This window comes from Gallus gallus, chromosome 2, assembly GCF_016699485.2.
Source record: "Gallus gallus isolate bGalGal1 chromosome 2, bGalGal1.mat.broiler.GRCg7b, whole genome shotgun sequence".
In the NCBI taxonomy this organism is placed as follows: domain Eukaryota; kingdom Metazoa; phylum Chordata; class Aves; order Galliformes; family Phasianidae; genus Gallus; species Gallus gallus.
Genome location: NC_052533.1, coordinates 47,494,105 through 47,510,146, shown reverse-complemented (window position 1 = coordinate 47,510,146; position 16,042 = coordinate 47,494,105). Strand labels below are relative to the sequence as shown.

General features: G+C 39.4%; 1 protein-coding gene across 2 annotated transcripts in view; it reads left to right on the top strand.

Moving 5' to 3' along the window:
• BMPER (BMP binding endothelial regulator) overlaps nucleotides 1–16,042 on the top strand; it is a 147,444-nt gene that overhangs the window by 73,448 nt on the left and 57,954 nt on the right. The window contains exons 7-11 of one of the 2 annotated variants that reach the window (NM_001007080.2): nucleotides 962–1,061; nucleotides 4,420–4,529; nucleotides 5,159–5,299; nucleotides 7,547–7,651; nucleotides 13,042–13,087. In NM_001007080.2, the coding sequence (NP_001007081.1) occupies nucleotides 962–1,061; nucleotides 4,420–4,529; nucleotides 5,159–5,299; nucleotides 7,547–7,651; nucleotides 13,042–13,087 (502 nt within the window). The remainder of the gene's footprint in view (nucleotides 1–961; nucleotides 1,062–4,419; nucleotides 4,530–5,158; nucleotides 5,300–7,546; nucleotides 7,652–13,041; nucleotides 13,088–16,042) is intronic. The other variant, XM_015281550.4, reaches the window with a different exon arrangement.

Sequence of the window (16,042 nt, the reverse complement as noted above, 5' to 3'; positions counted from 1 at the left end):
GAGGCAGGGTAGCTAGATGAAAAAGACCGTCTTCTCTTGCTGAGGCAAGTGTGAGCTGATTTTTGAAGTGTAATAACCTGGATCTCTCTTAAGAGCATTTGAAGCACATTTTGATAGAGAGTCCTGAGTTAAATGCGGTATTCTCCAAGCGTGGTGAAGTATTTACCGAACACAGCAGACTGACAACGAAGATCTCTTCTGACTAACTGCAGTTAATCTTATAGAGATATACTGTGCTTTTGTCTTTGCTACTCTTTTTGTCTCTCTTTTCCCTGATACCTATTGGCTCATGAAGATATATCTAGTGCAGGTTATTTATTTATTTTCATTTTTTTGCCACATTAATTCTGAAAATTTCATATACCCTCTTCATTTTCAGTCCTTTGAAGAAAACAGGCCTTCTGGGTTTGCATAGTTGGATTGAATGGCTAACAAAAATGTACTTGCTTAAATTATTTTGACTTATTTGGCTTCTGAGATCAGGGACATGGTGAAAGAACACCTGCTCTCATCTTGCTTCATTACTTAATCCCCATTCCAGACAAGCCCATAAAGGTGTGACACAGGGGGGGACAAATAAAAATTGTTCAGTAACTTTGTTGAGCGTCCGGAAAGGTTCATGGATGGTGATTTTATTCTCTTTGGTTTTTTTTTTTTTTTTTTCTTTTTTCACATCCAAACCAAGAAATAGATAGAAAGACATTATTTTTTCAACCGTTGCGTTCATTTCTTGAGAGAATGAAAAAATACAAGTAATCCAAGGTCACTGAAAGTGATGCAGGAAGTGCTAAAGGACAGTTGTACACATTCCACGTGTGTGTGATGCAAGAAGAAGTTTCTTTTGGCAAAAACTGCTTCAGCTAAGACTTTTCAAGCCTCGTTAACAGTCTGTGTGGGTGTGTCTACTTGACATGTCTACTTGACATTTTGCTTTTTCCTAAATGAGCCTATTTTCCTTCAGGGTGGCAGGACCCAGTGCATCCAAGAAGTCTGCCCCATTCTCTCGTGTCCCCAGCACCTCAGTCACATTCCTGCAGGACAATGTTGCCCCAAATGCTTAGGTGAGTGTTTACATTCCTGGCGGTTTTGCAATTTATTTAATTTGTTTCTGCACAACATGTGGTATGTTGGTAGTACTGGTAAATCTTAATACTGCCAAATTCTGAAAGGTGGAAGAAACAGAACTGCTCTAATATACAGGCTTCAATATGAACTCGAGGTCTGTGTGTGGAGTTGTGATGGATGGCACTCAGCAAGCAGCTGCAGAAGAGCATTTGAGTGTACACCAGTTGGCTTGCTTAGAGAGACAGATATAGAGATGTTTCCCACCTTCATTACACATGTTCTGTGAAGGAGGTTGAGGCGAAAGGAAACGTTTCATTGGAATGTACCACAAAAGGAAAGGCCTCTCCCTCTCAGATTTTTGGTTAAGTGTGCAGTTGCATTCTTGGCTTTGCGGAAATGCAGGTCAAAGAAAACTTCTGGGCTGAAACTGCATTCTTAGAAGTTGTTGTCAGAGAGGCCAGAACCCAGGAATTTGCCTTATTGTTGCCTTCTTAAGGTGGAATCGCAGTTTCAGCCAGGACTATTTTCAATTACATCTTTCCAACACATTTCAAAGGAGTACGTCAGAGGCCTCTGAGAAGATTTAGTTCTTCTAAGCCATGCCAAGAACTGCAGCGATTTTTGAAAGCCCTTATTTTGCTTGTGCCATTTCATCTGATTAGCAGGTTAATATTCCTCAGCACGTGACCCTCTATTTCATAAACAAGGTTCACCATAAACAAGGATCTTGCCATGTAAATTAGGTTTAGTTTGATCTGTGAGGTTTTTGAGTAAGTTTTTGCAAATTTTCAGGACTGGTAATCACCAGTTCTTCAACAGAAACTTCTTAACATTTTGTCCAAACACCTACTACTGTCTCTGTCTGGTCTGTTTCTAGGGTTGAAATAAGGGTATGGAGAGCACTGGCCTTGATGGCAGTGAGCTATAGAAAGTTCCAGTTTCTCAGAATAATGAACATTTTTGACTACTTGAAATAAGACTGAATTTGCTTATCTATTTACTAGTTGAGAAATGCTATAAATAAATGCCTGCCCAGAACATTTAACCACAGCACCAGGGAGAAGTACAGTAAGGAGTGAAATACAGAGAAGAACAGTTCAAAAAGTGAGCTTCTGAGCTGCTACTTTGGCTGAGGACATTTTTTCCCTCTGCAAACCCCCCTTGTCCTCTCCACTTCATGTTTTTCCTAACAGAACCTTCCCCTCTTTGATACGAGTATTCAAAAGCCAGTGTTGATATTTGTCTGTTTTATAGGGATTTTTGCACCCATTCTTCTTTTCTTTTGTTCACTTAGAAATGTCTATAAATGAGTTTGCCAGTAACAATGTTTTCCATTTTGTGCAGTCATCACATTAAGGTATGTCAGATACCTGTGAATGGGTAATGTCAACTCACAGTGAAATGTTGAATGACACAGTGAAACATCTCTACCTGGAGACGAGGTGGAGTCAAGAGATGCATAGCAAAGGGCACAGCAGTAGGAAAAAAGAAACATTTTCAGGGATGCCAAAGCATGGTTTTTAAAGTATCACGTGCAAGACCTCCCTGCAATTCGATTTCTGATACTCAGCGTAAATATGTTAGAAGAATGCAGTTGACTCCACTGAGACTTGAATTATTAGTTTAACTAGTGGTTATGAGCCAGCAAAGCTGACCGACCATTAAGCCAATATCTCCACCACCACATCTTTTTAAGGGATAAGTCCTTTTTCATTGTTTTTTTACCAACTATTTGAACTAAGTTGGCCACCCAGAACTGTGTTGGGTGGTTTGCAAGGCATGGCAAGACAGCGTGAGAGAGAGCTTGACTTCTGTTCACTTGCTGATGTAAGTTATGAGATGGAGGTCCTGGCCCCACATAGAGATTCAGATGTGTTGTTACAGATGGGGGTATGTCTTGGCTTTGCCTGTAAGTGGTGCGTAGATGTGGAACAGTTCCTTTTAGGGCTACTGAGCATCCTCAACTGATTTCATATGTCAGTCATGCAAGAGAAATTAAGCCTTTGCTAAAGTAGGCATATTCAGTAAAAGGGAAGTTCAAGCACAGATTAGTCCAAGTTACCTAAATTACAAGACAGATACATTGAAATTGTGTCTAACTGAACAACAGCAATTATTTCTTAGCTTTTTAAAAAATATTTATTTGCATATAAATATTTGTGAAAGCTTCAGGCTTATCCAGTGGATTCTGCTGTGTGCTTATCCTTCTGTTCGCTTATTTCTCAGAGGAAACTGGAAGCTTTTTCTTTTAAGCTGCTCTGCTTTTATCAAAACTTAGTGGAAAAGGAAGGGATTACAAATTGGAACACAGGGACAAACTTCAGCTATCCCATCTGCCAAGATTTGGCAGTTCGGGAGCTAAACTATTGGGCTAGTACTTAGTGGCTTATATTTTACTGTAGTGCCCATTCACTACCTTGGAACTGATGCCTGTTTAACAGGCTTTCATTAATGCAGGTTTATCAGACCTCAGAAATGATAAGCTTGGAGACTGGCAGCCACTTCTAAAAGAACTTATTAGTTAGCTGCCACCAAAAGTAAACAGAGAAAGATATTCTAAACCGGAAAGATAAGTATAGTGACTTCAGAGTTTTTGTAAAGACTCCATGCTTATCTATCATAATGGTCACATATTCCAAGTTTGTTCTTGAAGTGCTTGCAGATTTGCAGGACTTCAGGAAGGATTTGATATTGACGCTGTCTTCCCTGTATGGTGCTCTAAACAGTGCCTCACTTTCATGCAACCTGTTTTTTTTTTAATGTGTTCTGGAAAGTAAATATTTTTTGTTGTTTCATTCTTCTTGTAAACTATGCAAACGCCTGTATTTCTTGCAACAATGTCTAAACATGGTACACCAGGCAATTTTAGTAAGGCTGGGCAACACATATGATTTTTTTGCATCACTGTCACTGAATTGGTTTAGTTTGGCTGCTGTGAACCCCTGAGGCAGATATGCTAAAACCAGTTTAGGCTGCTTTATTTGATAAGTTATTACATTAAGTTAAAGACTGTTTAAACTAGTTTAAATGTACAAACCCTAAGAGTTTGAGTGCTTACTTTTTATTCATGTAGCTGCACTGTGCACTTTATGATGAAGAAAGATTTTTCCAATATAAACATGTCATAAATCATATTAATATTCCCTCCCACAGTAAAACTGTATAGATGAATGTGTGCTAGAAGAACAGAGAACTGTTAAAAGTACACATTTTTTCACACCAAAATGGAAACACACAGCAAATGACATATTGCAGATGAATTTGGTCTAGTGACAATAAGCGCTGCTATTTTTGTTGTCAGTGTGGCATCTCTTCAACCACATTCTGTTTCTATTATTGTTTGTTTATATTCAGGACAGAGGAAAGTGTTTGACCTCCCATTTGGAAGCTGTCTCTTTCATAGCAATGTGTATGATAATGGATCCTCATTTATTTATGACAACTGTACAGTGTGTACATGCAAGGTAAGTCCACAGTGCTTTGGTTTAGTGTGCTGGTTGTCTGACTTGGCAGTAATTTGTAAGGCTGTGGAACTGTAAACCCCGATAGGGTTCTGCTTTGGCATCTTGTGTGGTCCTTGAGAGTCTGAAGAGCTCTTGCAGTTGTGCTAGGAAAGTTTAAAAAGCTACTGAGTTTCTCAGTTAAGACATGATGCCTATCATTGTGATGCAAAATAGTTACTCAGATTATATGACCTTCTTGGAATTTGCACTGCACTGCAAGAAGAGTGAAGTCACTACATGATGAGCTAACACATTGCTGCTAAAGGGAAGTGATTATTTTATGTAGTTGATCTAGCATGACTATGATTATATGCCCTTTTGCACCTAGACAAAGACAAAGTAAAGTGTCAAAATAAAGCCAGATCAGAGTCAAGATTTTGCAGGTAAACAGAGTGCTTCACAGACCATCAAAGATTCCATTAATCCAGTAAATTATTTTTGTTTTCTTTGAGCTGACCTATCCAAAGCAATTGAGCTCTTAGCTTGCTTGGATGCAATGGCTGAGCAAGCAGAAATGTTTTGATAAGGATGCACAGGAGCAGAAACACCTAGGTGATGGTTTAATGATTTCCTGTTGTCCTTTTACCCAGGATTCAACAGTGATATGTAGGAAGCGGTGCTTGCTTCCTGGAGAATGCAATAAAAACCAAGACCACTGCTGCAAGGAATGTGTCTCCTACATCACTCCTGAAGAAATGAAAGTGTGCAAGTTTGGCAATAAGATATTCCAGGTACAGTTTCAGATGTCGTTCAAGAATAGATGCTGAAACAACACAGGCTACTCTAAGTTAGTGTTGTGACTTGCTTTTTAGCAGAATTCTCACCATTGTTTTAGATGACAGAACATCTCAGAGGCAATGCACAGCAAAATTTGCCAGCTGCTATTTTTTTATTGTAGTATCTGCAGATTCTGCTGATACACAGCAATTAAGACTAGTTCCTCCTTGTTGTGATGTGTGTCTCTCCAAGCTTCTGTTTCAAGACAAGTAATGCATTTTTAGTATGAGTTTTTTATGCTCTGCTTTCCCAAGCAAATGCTGATATTTATGGATAAGTTATTTCTGAGAGGTGCATAGGCTTATCTGCTGAGGCAGTCTCTTCCACATCTGAGCAATAAGAGCTGTGTAAAGTTCATCATGACTGAAAGTTACTCATTGAAATTTCACAGCTCTGCTGAGGACAGCACCTCTGACATCTCATATTGGGATAGCCATATAATAACAGTTACCTACTGCGCTCTCACTCAGTGTTTTCAAATCACAGGGGATACTCTGCAAAACACTTCTCATGTCACTGAGACCCTGAATGTTTTTCCAAGTGGTGCAGTTTTTTTTAACGCTGTGTCAGAAAAAGATTTTGTCACTGTATGGGCCATCTGTGAATTAAGAGCCCCTTGAATCAGATCAAATGTTAAATCCCATGCAGATACTTCATTTGCTCAGCCAGAATTGCTTCCCGTTTTTTCCATCTTTTGTGTACCTAGCTGAAGTGTTTATTCTGGAAATTACATGTGAACCTACTGTACACTTGAGACTCTACTGGATCTGATTGGAACCTTCACACTGGTACTACTGTGCTTCAAGAGCAAGTGCCTGCTTCTTAGGCACCCAGATAAAACAGTCTACTTCTCATGAAGATCTTATTATATTACTAAGCATTCTATTGAGTAAGAAAAAAAATAAAGAGGCAGTGCATCTATTTCTTGCCCTGTATAAGAAAAGAGAAATCTGGTGTAGCTCAGTTGAAGTTAATGGCGTAATACTAGTAGAACGGGCAGAGGTTCAGACTGGGCAGTCAGAGCTGTGTTCCCTCCTGTGCAAAAATGGCTGTGAAACAAAAATCAGGGTAGCTGTGTGCAGTTAGTAGTGAAATATTCTGATACTGTAGCAGATGCTTGGAGAGTGGTCAGTAGAAGTGCACCAGAATGCATGCTGCCTCATGAGGTGATCTTAACATGGCGGGGACATACAGGATAGTGGAGAGATAGCCTTTAGCTGTGCATGTTGCACTGAATGAGTTAGACTCCTTGGCATTTTGGATATCATCTATTTTTCTCTCTGGTCAGAATGTCATGTTGAGGTGGGCACATAATTGTTCACAGCTGCTTGCTTGGTTGGACTGCCTGTTCTCTGTTCCTGTCAGGTCTATCCTCACCCTTCCTTCACAGAGGTCCAGCAAACAGAAAACATGCACATTTTGACTCTAAGCAGACTAGCACAAGACTGTAAGTGGGTGAGACAGAATGTTTTAGGAACCACACTTGGCAAACGAAGCACTATGGAGAAATGAGCCAGGGCAGTTCCACGAACAGTCTTTCCCAAGTAAGTGAGGACAAGACCATATTTTGCTCTGCACCTAATACTTCAAGAGCCATAGACTCTTACCTGCTATGCATTTGAGGAGTTCAGTCCTGTATCTCTTCTAAACATTTTCAGATATTTAGCAGATCAAGTGTCTATGAAAGTGCTGTAAGTAATCTAAATTAGAATTCATTATTCAACCATTCCTGCCTTAAGCCAAACTGATGCTGCATCTAGGAATAAATCCACTATATGCTGACATCTTAATCAAATACTTTCACGTGCAGCAACTTAAAGACATCACTCAACCAAATGAATCGGGTTTTTCTAATTATGTCAGCTTAAATGAAAATTTGTGGTAGGTGGGATCACATCTTAGACACATACTGAAGGGAAACCAATGCAAATGATCAGGACACTGATGGAGAGTGCAAATGTGATTTGGTTAGCTCTGGAAAAATGAATTTTTGATCTGGAGGGCTGAAGGGAAGAACACCCCTCTGAATTTGATCTTTGTCTTTAATACAACTGGATGTGGACAGATACCTCAAAATAATTTAGACTAAACAATGACGCAATGCCAACAGGGAAAGTTATCCCTCCTTGTGCAATTATACATTGCTAAAATAGCTTCCTGTTGCCACCCCATATGATACTGGATCATGTTCCCTCTTGCAGGATGGAGAGATGTGGTCCTCTGTGAACTGCACCATCTGTGCTTGTGTGAAAGGCAAGACAGAGTGTCGCAAGAAGCAATGCATTCCAGTCAACAGCTGTCCTCATGTGAGTTTTTTAAAAGAGCATGGCTTTCTTCTCTACTTTTCACCACCATTATGTTTGTCAGTGTTTCTTGGAAGAGTGTGCTTAGCACTGGGGCACGTAGATTGGAAAGCAGAGATTCTTTGGCGTATTAATTTAGCCTGGTGTTTTCCAAGAGTGCTATTGCTACTCTGAATAAGAGCTTCTCACCTCTGTCTTTGCTCTGCAGCGTGTGTTCCTTTTCTCCTTGCTTTTTCTCTGCCTCAAGTATCTGGAATACAACATCTCTTTCACGTATATTAAATAGCTTTTTAGAGTGGTGAGATGATTATGTAAAGATACGTCTAGCATGCAGATGTTAAGGCAAGCATCAAAAGGTTGTACTTGCTTTTCTTAGTGCATATGTGGCTTGAAACTTGGTTAGACAGGTAAATTAAATGACATCAAAGAATTTCAATCAAGCAATGCCACTTTCTCTGAGTTTTCATCCTGAAAAAAGAATTATTTGAGTGTCTGAAGTGAACCCAGAGCATGGTGTTATTATGCTTTATTTAATTGCTTCAAAAATTTGCATATGAATCCTTGAGGTAAAATCAGCTTTTGTGTCTTGGATTTCTGTCACTGACAAATTACTTTGTTTTAATGGCCCAAGCTTTCAGAAGAGGGAGCTCTAAATAGCACCTCATGTAAGGTCAGATCTTTGAACAGAGCTGCAGAAGTGAGAGCCAAGTGGTTAGCATTATACCTTCTCAGTGTTTCCCTCTCCATCCTGGAAGCCAGTCGGGAAAATATGAGTCACAGACACCTAGGTATAAAATTTTAAATGACAAACTCTAGTTTGTAAAATTTTATATGTGTGAACTTTTGACAGCCAGAAGCTGTGGTAGAATAAAAAGCCTGTACCACAGTGCTCCTGTTTCTGCTGTGCCAGTGAGCTGCAGAAGCGATATTTGTATCCTCAGAAGAGGGGACAGTCTTTTCCTGTCACTCTGGCGTTCACCGCACAGGGTAGTTCTGTTAATAGGCTTCATACAAGATACTGCACACAAGAAATAGGAGAAAAAAGGAGCTCTTCTTCTGGGAGCCAGATGAGGCCTGTGGTGATCAGGCTTCCTCGCTTTTCACAACATAAGCAGGAGGTGAGAGCTTGGACCCTTCTGGTCTCCTCAAATTCTTTGTTGTTGACCTTGGCACATACTGCATCTCATTTATATTTTCCCCATGCAAGATGCATTTCAAACATTCAAGATGCTTTTGAGATCAAATAACTAGTTTGACGTAATATAATTCTTAAGTGAAATAAGCCACTTCAGCACTACCCATATATATGAATTATAGCATTGAGATAATCAACTAAAGTGGCTTCTGTGAATGAATTCACTGTTCATGGACAGTTAGTGAAAACAGAACTGGGTAAAAATTCATCATCTGCAGTCCTGTGGGACCGTAACTGACTGAAGTACAAACTGACGGGTGTACCAACTGGCTGTTACATGAACTGCTCCAAGGTTAATGCAAACTCCTTAACTGCACTAAACCTCTGAGTTAATTCTTCAGACAAGGCTTAGCCCAGAGCTAAAAAGATCAGATTATGTTATCCTGCAGAGCTCTTCCCTCTAGCGTCTAACCAGTCACTCTGTTCCCTCTCTTAAAATGGAGCCCATACCAAGCTGCATGTGAAACCACCCTCCTCCACAGATACAAGCTATATTTCTGCTCTTTCAATCTAAATTGGAAGGACAAGCAGGAGAAGGAATGTAAACTCCAGAGCGAGATTTATTTTCCTATTCCAAGTGGGTACCACCTCAAGTAATTTTAAAGCAAATAATGTATGCTAATGGATTTAAATCTTTCACATTTCATCTGTGCTATGCTCTCTTTGATGAGATATTCTGTCAGAAATCTATAAACATTAATTAAACGCACCTTATTATTCAAGATAAAGATATTTTAGTGATTCTGGTACTGAAAGTCTGGATATCATGAACAGAGTTATGCAGCTGTCTCTGAAAGCTGTAGGGGTATGAAATCCATTTTTTTTTTCTCTCTTCCCAACATTTCTGGTAGTAAGCAGTTTCTATTGGCTGTTGAAGACTGCTGTGGAGTAAAATGCTGTTTACTGCCCCTTAGGGTGTCAGTCCACACACAGCTATCTCATTAAAACTGTGTTAGGATACACACAACGGAGTGTGAAAGGATTGAAGATTCACAAAGCAACTTACAACATTGTTCCTCGACTTAAATGGGTTTTTTTTGTTCCATTTTTTTTTTGTGATGGAATATTATTTAATTTATCAACGTAGATTTTAGTCAATTATTTCTCGAAAGGATAAGTTTCAAAGTGACATTTCAGCAGAAATTTCTAATACTGTGCAGCCATTTGTATTCTTCATTCTATTGGTGGCAGGCTGCCGTATTTTCAGAGACTGTTTCTGCCATTTCTTTAATTTTCTTCATAGAGCTGGGCACATTTTTCCCTTCCTTTTATTCTTCTCTTTTTGGAATGTTTAATTCTGTATCAGTAATTACAGGAAGCATTTTTCTTAGCTTCTTTTATCTGCCACAGGGGCAATATATCTCTTGCAAATTCAACTGCTCCTGTCATAGCTATAGTAAAAGCAGTCCTTCTTGGGCTTCTAGTGAGCCCTGTGGCTTGTGGTTCCTGTTTCTGGCTTTCTGGCAGTTGATCTTATGTTCATATTTCCTCTCAGTTACCTGGAGCATCAGCCTGCAAGGTGTGGTGCGTGCTAGACCCCATCCAACACTATTAAGCATGTGTCCAGTCTTGCTAAAGGTCCTCCATGTCTGCTTAAACACATGCTTAAGCGCCGTATAGGAATGGAGTAATCTCAACACTTGGCAAGACTGAATTTCAGACATCCGTTAGACCTTTTCTTACCTAATTTGCCATTCACTTTCCTTAGCCCTGCTCCAGCCTCCCGCTTTCCTTGTGCCATCTTCCTTCTGATTATCCATGATTATCTGTTTCCTCCTTGCCTCCTTTCCTTATGCCTTTGCATTCCCCACTAATAATGCCAGCCTGTGGAAATGGTCATTGGTCATGGATGTCTCATTTTGTACTTCCAGAGAAGAGTCTGTTGAATTTTACAGCACACAGCCTTTTCTGATGTCCAGAGCTCAAAAGTTAATAGAATTAAATTCATGGTATGTGAAGATATTTGCAGAGTTTGATTTTGAACCCATGAACTTGAAGTGAGTTGAACATTTATTCAGAATGTGTTCTCCCATCTTTAACACAGACAGCATTTAATGTTATACACATCTGTTATTATTACAAACAAAAAGTTGCTGTTTTTACTCTAGTGCCAAATGAGGCACAAAAAAACAACAGCTGTTGCTATTGCACAACCAAACAACCCCCTCAATTAGTCCTGCCTTAGAAAAAAACCCCAAACCTCAGACATAAAATTGAAAACCTCATAAAAAAGAAGAAAAATCCCAGAAAATAAATAGACTCAAATGTGGTCTGCTTATAAATATTCATAGGGAAAAATGGGATCACATCACTTAGCCCACTCCTAAGGGAACCCTCAATGCTAACGAACTCTTGCAGCACATGTTAGCAATAACGGGTTTCCTTATTCTACAAGACAAAAACAGGATCTCAGGCCAACATGGTGGCTCAAGTAACCAGCCTCAGCAGGCTGCCTTGGAGATTCCAATTTCACTTGAATTCTTGCCACTTCCAGCTTGGCTGATGATTTCAACTCTTTTATTGAAACAGAGGTAAGGCTACGGAGTGCAGTGTGTGGCATTCAGCTGCATGTCTTCCTTTTGTACAAATAAATGCTGTCCAGCTCTGTACTTCTGTGCAGTTTTACTGGTCTTTTCTTAAAAGGATTTTGTGCTAGCAGGTGCTTGATAGGTCTTCTCATTGCAGCCTGGTCCTCAGTGGTTTTCTTTGCTCTGGGGCCTGATGTCACACAAAAGTCTAAGCATTGCCCACATGCCAGTGAAACTCAAATCCATTTCATTTCTCAAGACCGGACACACCTAAAATCCATTCTCTCCATGTGCAGTTGCACATTCAAGAGCAAGCTTACACTGAACTTTTATGCCCTGATGACGATGAGCTCAAACACATCAAACTCGTCACCTGGAGCTCATTTCTCCCCATGTACGATGTCAAAGCTTGGCAGTGTTTTTGGCAGAAAGTGATGTAGATAGCAGTATGGCTTGCAGTCTAACCCTGCTTCCCCTGTCTCTGCATGGACCTGCCACCCCTTCCTTGTTTTTCTTCATGAGCATTTCTCTACTGCTGAGTGTGTTTGGAGCAAGCAGTATTGCAGCTCCATTTGCTCCCTCTTACTGGCCACTCCTTGCTTGCCTGCTTGGTGGGGAACAGGACCAGTGGTCACACAAAGGGGACTTTCTATGTTCAGCTACAGTTCTACTATTGGACTGAAGCGTTGGTGCCGGGGAACAGCACAACTCCATATGCCTCTTCCTTCCCCTTACGAGAATGTGGGTTAGCTCCAATATCACCATTAGTTCTGTTACAACCCCTGCCAGTTTTTGCTTGGAAAAACATATCATTCAGTCTGAAATTTTCCAGGCCTATCCTCTGACTTGATGGTAAGCTTTTGGGAATTTAAGTAAAATCAGAGAGAACATCTTCTAATTTGAGGATGACTGAAAAAGAGAATGAATTTATGTACAAAGAAGCATGATTCCTACTTCTAGTCAGCCTTGTATAAGACACAACTATAAATAAAACTGTCATGGGCAAAGTGGTGAGTAAATACTTGAGACTTTCATCCATGATCTTGTGATTAGACCAAATTTTTAATTTTTATATGTTGCATGTCTTTGGACATATGCCCATTTACTTCATCAGGCAACTTGGTCTGAGATTGGTAATATGATCTGGTAAGAGGTACCACAGGATTTAGCCACGAAAGAAATCTGGCCAAACTAGATATCTACTAGTGCCTCCTTCCTTCCTTCATTTCTGTAGGAAAATGAATGATCTGGGGGCATGGGAGAGTGTTGGGATGTGGAGGGATGCAGATTGCATACGTGTGCATAAGTCTAAGTATACATTAGGAAATATATGTGTTTTGGGAGGTGGGAAAAGGTGGTGATCTTGGTAACTAAATGACTAGTCTGCTTTTAGATATCTGTGAATACACGAGCCCAAAGTTCTCTCACACTCTCCAAAGAGAAAACTGGTAACAGAGAAGTCTTTTAGTACTACGTTTCTAATAAGACTGCCAGGAAGCTTTTTGAATAGTTCTGTCTGTTTTTAGCACCTGATATTTGAAGCTGTAACCAGGGCATTGAGTTCAAACACAACTTAAGCTATTTTCAAAAGCTTATCCAGCCTTACAAAATAACACAGTCATTGCTCCAAAAACTCTTTCATTAAATCAGCCTGTCTTTCTCCCAATTAGGGTAAAATCCTGAACAGAAAAGGATGCTGTCCTATTTGCACTGAAAGTAAGTTTTTTCTTCACATTTTTAAAATTCTTTTTTATTATTTGAAGGAAAATAAATGTAGTAGAAATATGTTTGCTTTCTGCCTTCTTTTTATGGATCACTAAAGGGCAGGTGACTCTGGCTACAGTTTGTTTCCTGTAAGTCTATGAATTTTAAATAAAATGCCTGAAAAAAGGAATTTCTTTCTTTTCTTTTTTTTTTTTTATTTTCCCAAGTGACACTGTTTGTGCTAAATCTGAGGTGCTGCTCTTTGAAGGACATACGTGGCCTGTGAAATTTTTAGGTAATTAGATAAGCAATGTATTTAGAGTTGTACCTTCTAGGACTGGGTGACTTTTATACCTGTAAGTAACAACCCTGCTGTGCAAGAGAGGGGAAACAAAGTGTATATATAATTCAATAGCTTTGCATAACAGCAATGGAAAGTACAGTAGGAAGCTGTTCTTCTGTCTGTGTGATTTTTAACTCAACCATCACCTTTTCATTCCTTTACTCTTCACTTCAGGAATGACCATCATCCCATATCCCTTGCAATCTTTCCTAGCCATCAAATCCTACTTGCACAAATACTTACTTTTAAGATTATCCTGTTTAAATCAACACGGAGACCTGACTTCGCTGAAGTTATCAGGAGACAATTATGTATTTCCCTCAGGGAGTGTTTAAGTATTTTACCAAGTAGGAACTGAATGTTAGAGTGGGGCTTTATGATTTAGGAACAGTTTTTTTAAAAGAGATTGTTTCCTATTCTTTTGTCTAAAGTCAAATTGTTTTTACTGATCTACTCATTTCTGGATAGTCTTGGATTGCATGAATTCTATAAACTAACTACCTTTTTCCACTCTGTTCATCAACTGCTTCTGAATATGTAACTTGTAATAAAATAAATCTAGTTTTGGATTCTTCAGTATCAAATTGAAGTGAAATACAAATGTCAAACTCAAAAAGGCTTGAAATAAAGAATAGCAAGAGGAAGGAGAAATGAAAGATTAAACTGACTAGCAGCTGAATTTATGTATGCTCAGTTTCAAGGGTGAAGGCATTTCCCTATCACTCTGCTTGAACATGACATGTTATTAGTGTCATGAATTTATTGATCGCTGTCTTGCCTCTGCTCTTACATTTCAGGCTCATTTAGCCTTTCTGATGTGCTCTTTTGTAATATGAGCAGTTTACTGTTAGAGGGAGGTAAATAGTGGGGCCATCCATTCCCTTAAAGTGCTGAATATCCTCCGTTTTAAGTGGTTATGAAGAAGGCATTTCCTTCAGAAATCCTGATAGAGAACAATAACTTGTGACAACTGTTTCATGGGGGAAGCAAGCAAAAAATATGTTTAAGTAAAAATACCTCGTATAGGAGCCAGGTGACTTTAGAGTCAGAACTTCTTGATGATATAAGAGAATGGTCATGACTTTTAAGATTTGAAATTAAGGGGAGAGTGTCAGCATCCAGCAGAATATGTTAATGTTACATTCTTATAATGAATGAAGTGGCAGATGTTTGATCTTACTTAAAAAGGAGTCATGTTTTTCCACAAACAAGTATAAAGAGAGAAGAATTCTAAAGATACCATGGGAATTTGGACTCTGCTTCAGCAGCCGTTAGAGCATCTCCCCCACTTTAAATGCATGGGTCCACTGTGTGAGGAAGCAATAAACCTTCCTGAAATCTGGAAAGTCTTTAGTACAAAGAAATTGACAAATCCAGTTATTTTGTGAGTTTTTGACAGTTGGAGGTCTGTGGCCAGCCTCCTCAAAAAGGTTTCAGCACCAGACTGAGACTATGATATTCAGCCAGGGGTTTAGAACTACCAGGAATGGAGATGCCACAGCCTTTCTGGGTAGCCTTCTCCAAAGTTTGACCATCTCATGGTAAAATTTTATTCTTTATATCAAGATGGAATCTCCCTTATTCCAAATTATGCCCTTCTGCTGTGCAGCTTCATTAAGAGCTTGGCTCCATCTTCTCAGTAACCTACGTGCAGGTATGGTCAGATTGCTCTTGGTTCTCCCAAAGCTTTCAGGCTAAACAACCCTGTTCTCTTAGCCTCTCCTTATGGGTCTACATTGCACTGGCTCTGTATGATTGGGAGGCACACAAACTGTTCTGTAGTGGTGTGTTCTTCTGTTGCCATGAAATGGATCCTATTTTGGAGAGGAGTCTCACTATGGACGCATTTAGCATTTGGAGGAGGACTAATGCCGATCTGATTCTAAGGCTTTATGATTAAAAGTAATTCCAAGCTTTTATTAGTTAATGTAGTCAAAGACTTTAAATACCTACTCTCATACAGCACCAGTAGCCATTAGCATTCTAACAGCTGCCATTTGCAAGGAACTAATTCCACCTTTGTGCCAGAAGTGCTGTAAATCTCATTACAACATTTTGACAGGTAAAATCGTAAGTGTTTCAGTGATGATCACAATCGCAGTCCAGTTGTTAGAAACGTTGCCAATTCAACCTATTCCTGATAAGATGCACATGCATAGCCCTTTCCCTCACCCACCCACTCATACTGATCCTCTCTCCACATGTTAACACCAAGCATATTTGTTGGTCCAGAAGATATTAATTTTCCAAAGTAAAAACAACATAGGAGGTACGAGAACATACTGTACACAGGAGAGCTCTGAGTACAGTTTAAATGCAGCCAATTTCTATGAAGTGGGTCAAAAACAGTCACGTTGTTAAAGGATACATTTTAAACTGAAAAAAAAAATAAAAATCAAAGGATTATTTTTCAAAGCAGTTTGTTGCAGAGAGAAAAAGTACCTTGTCTGCTAACGGACTAGGGAGTCCCTTTTGTCTACTGTTGCCGAAGTTAACTGTGGTTGGTTTTGGCATGTTGCTGTTTAAGCTCCATGGCTGGTGTACAGTTATCACTAATTAAACACAGTGGTCATACCAGTGGAAAATTCAACAGTTTAGTTTATTCTGCTGTAAAAATGTAATGA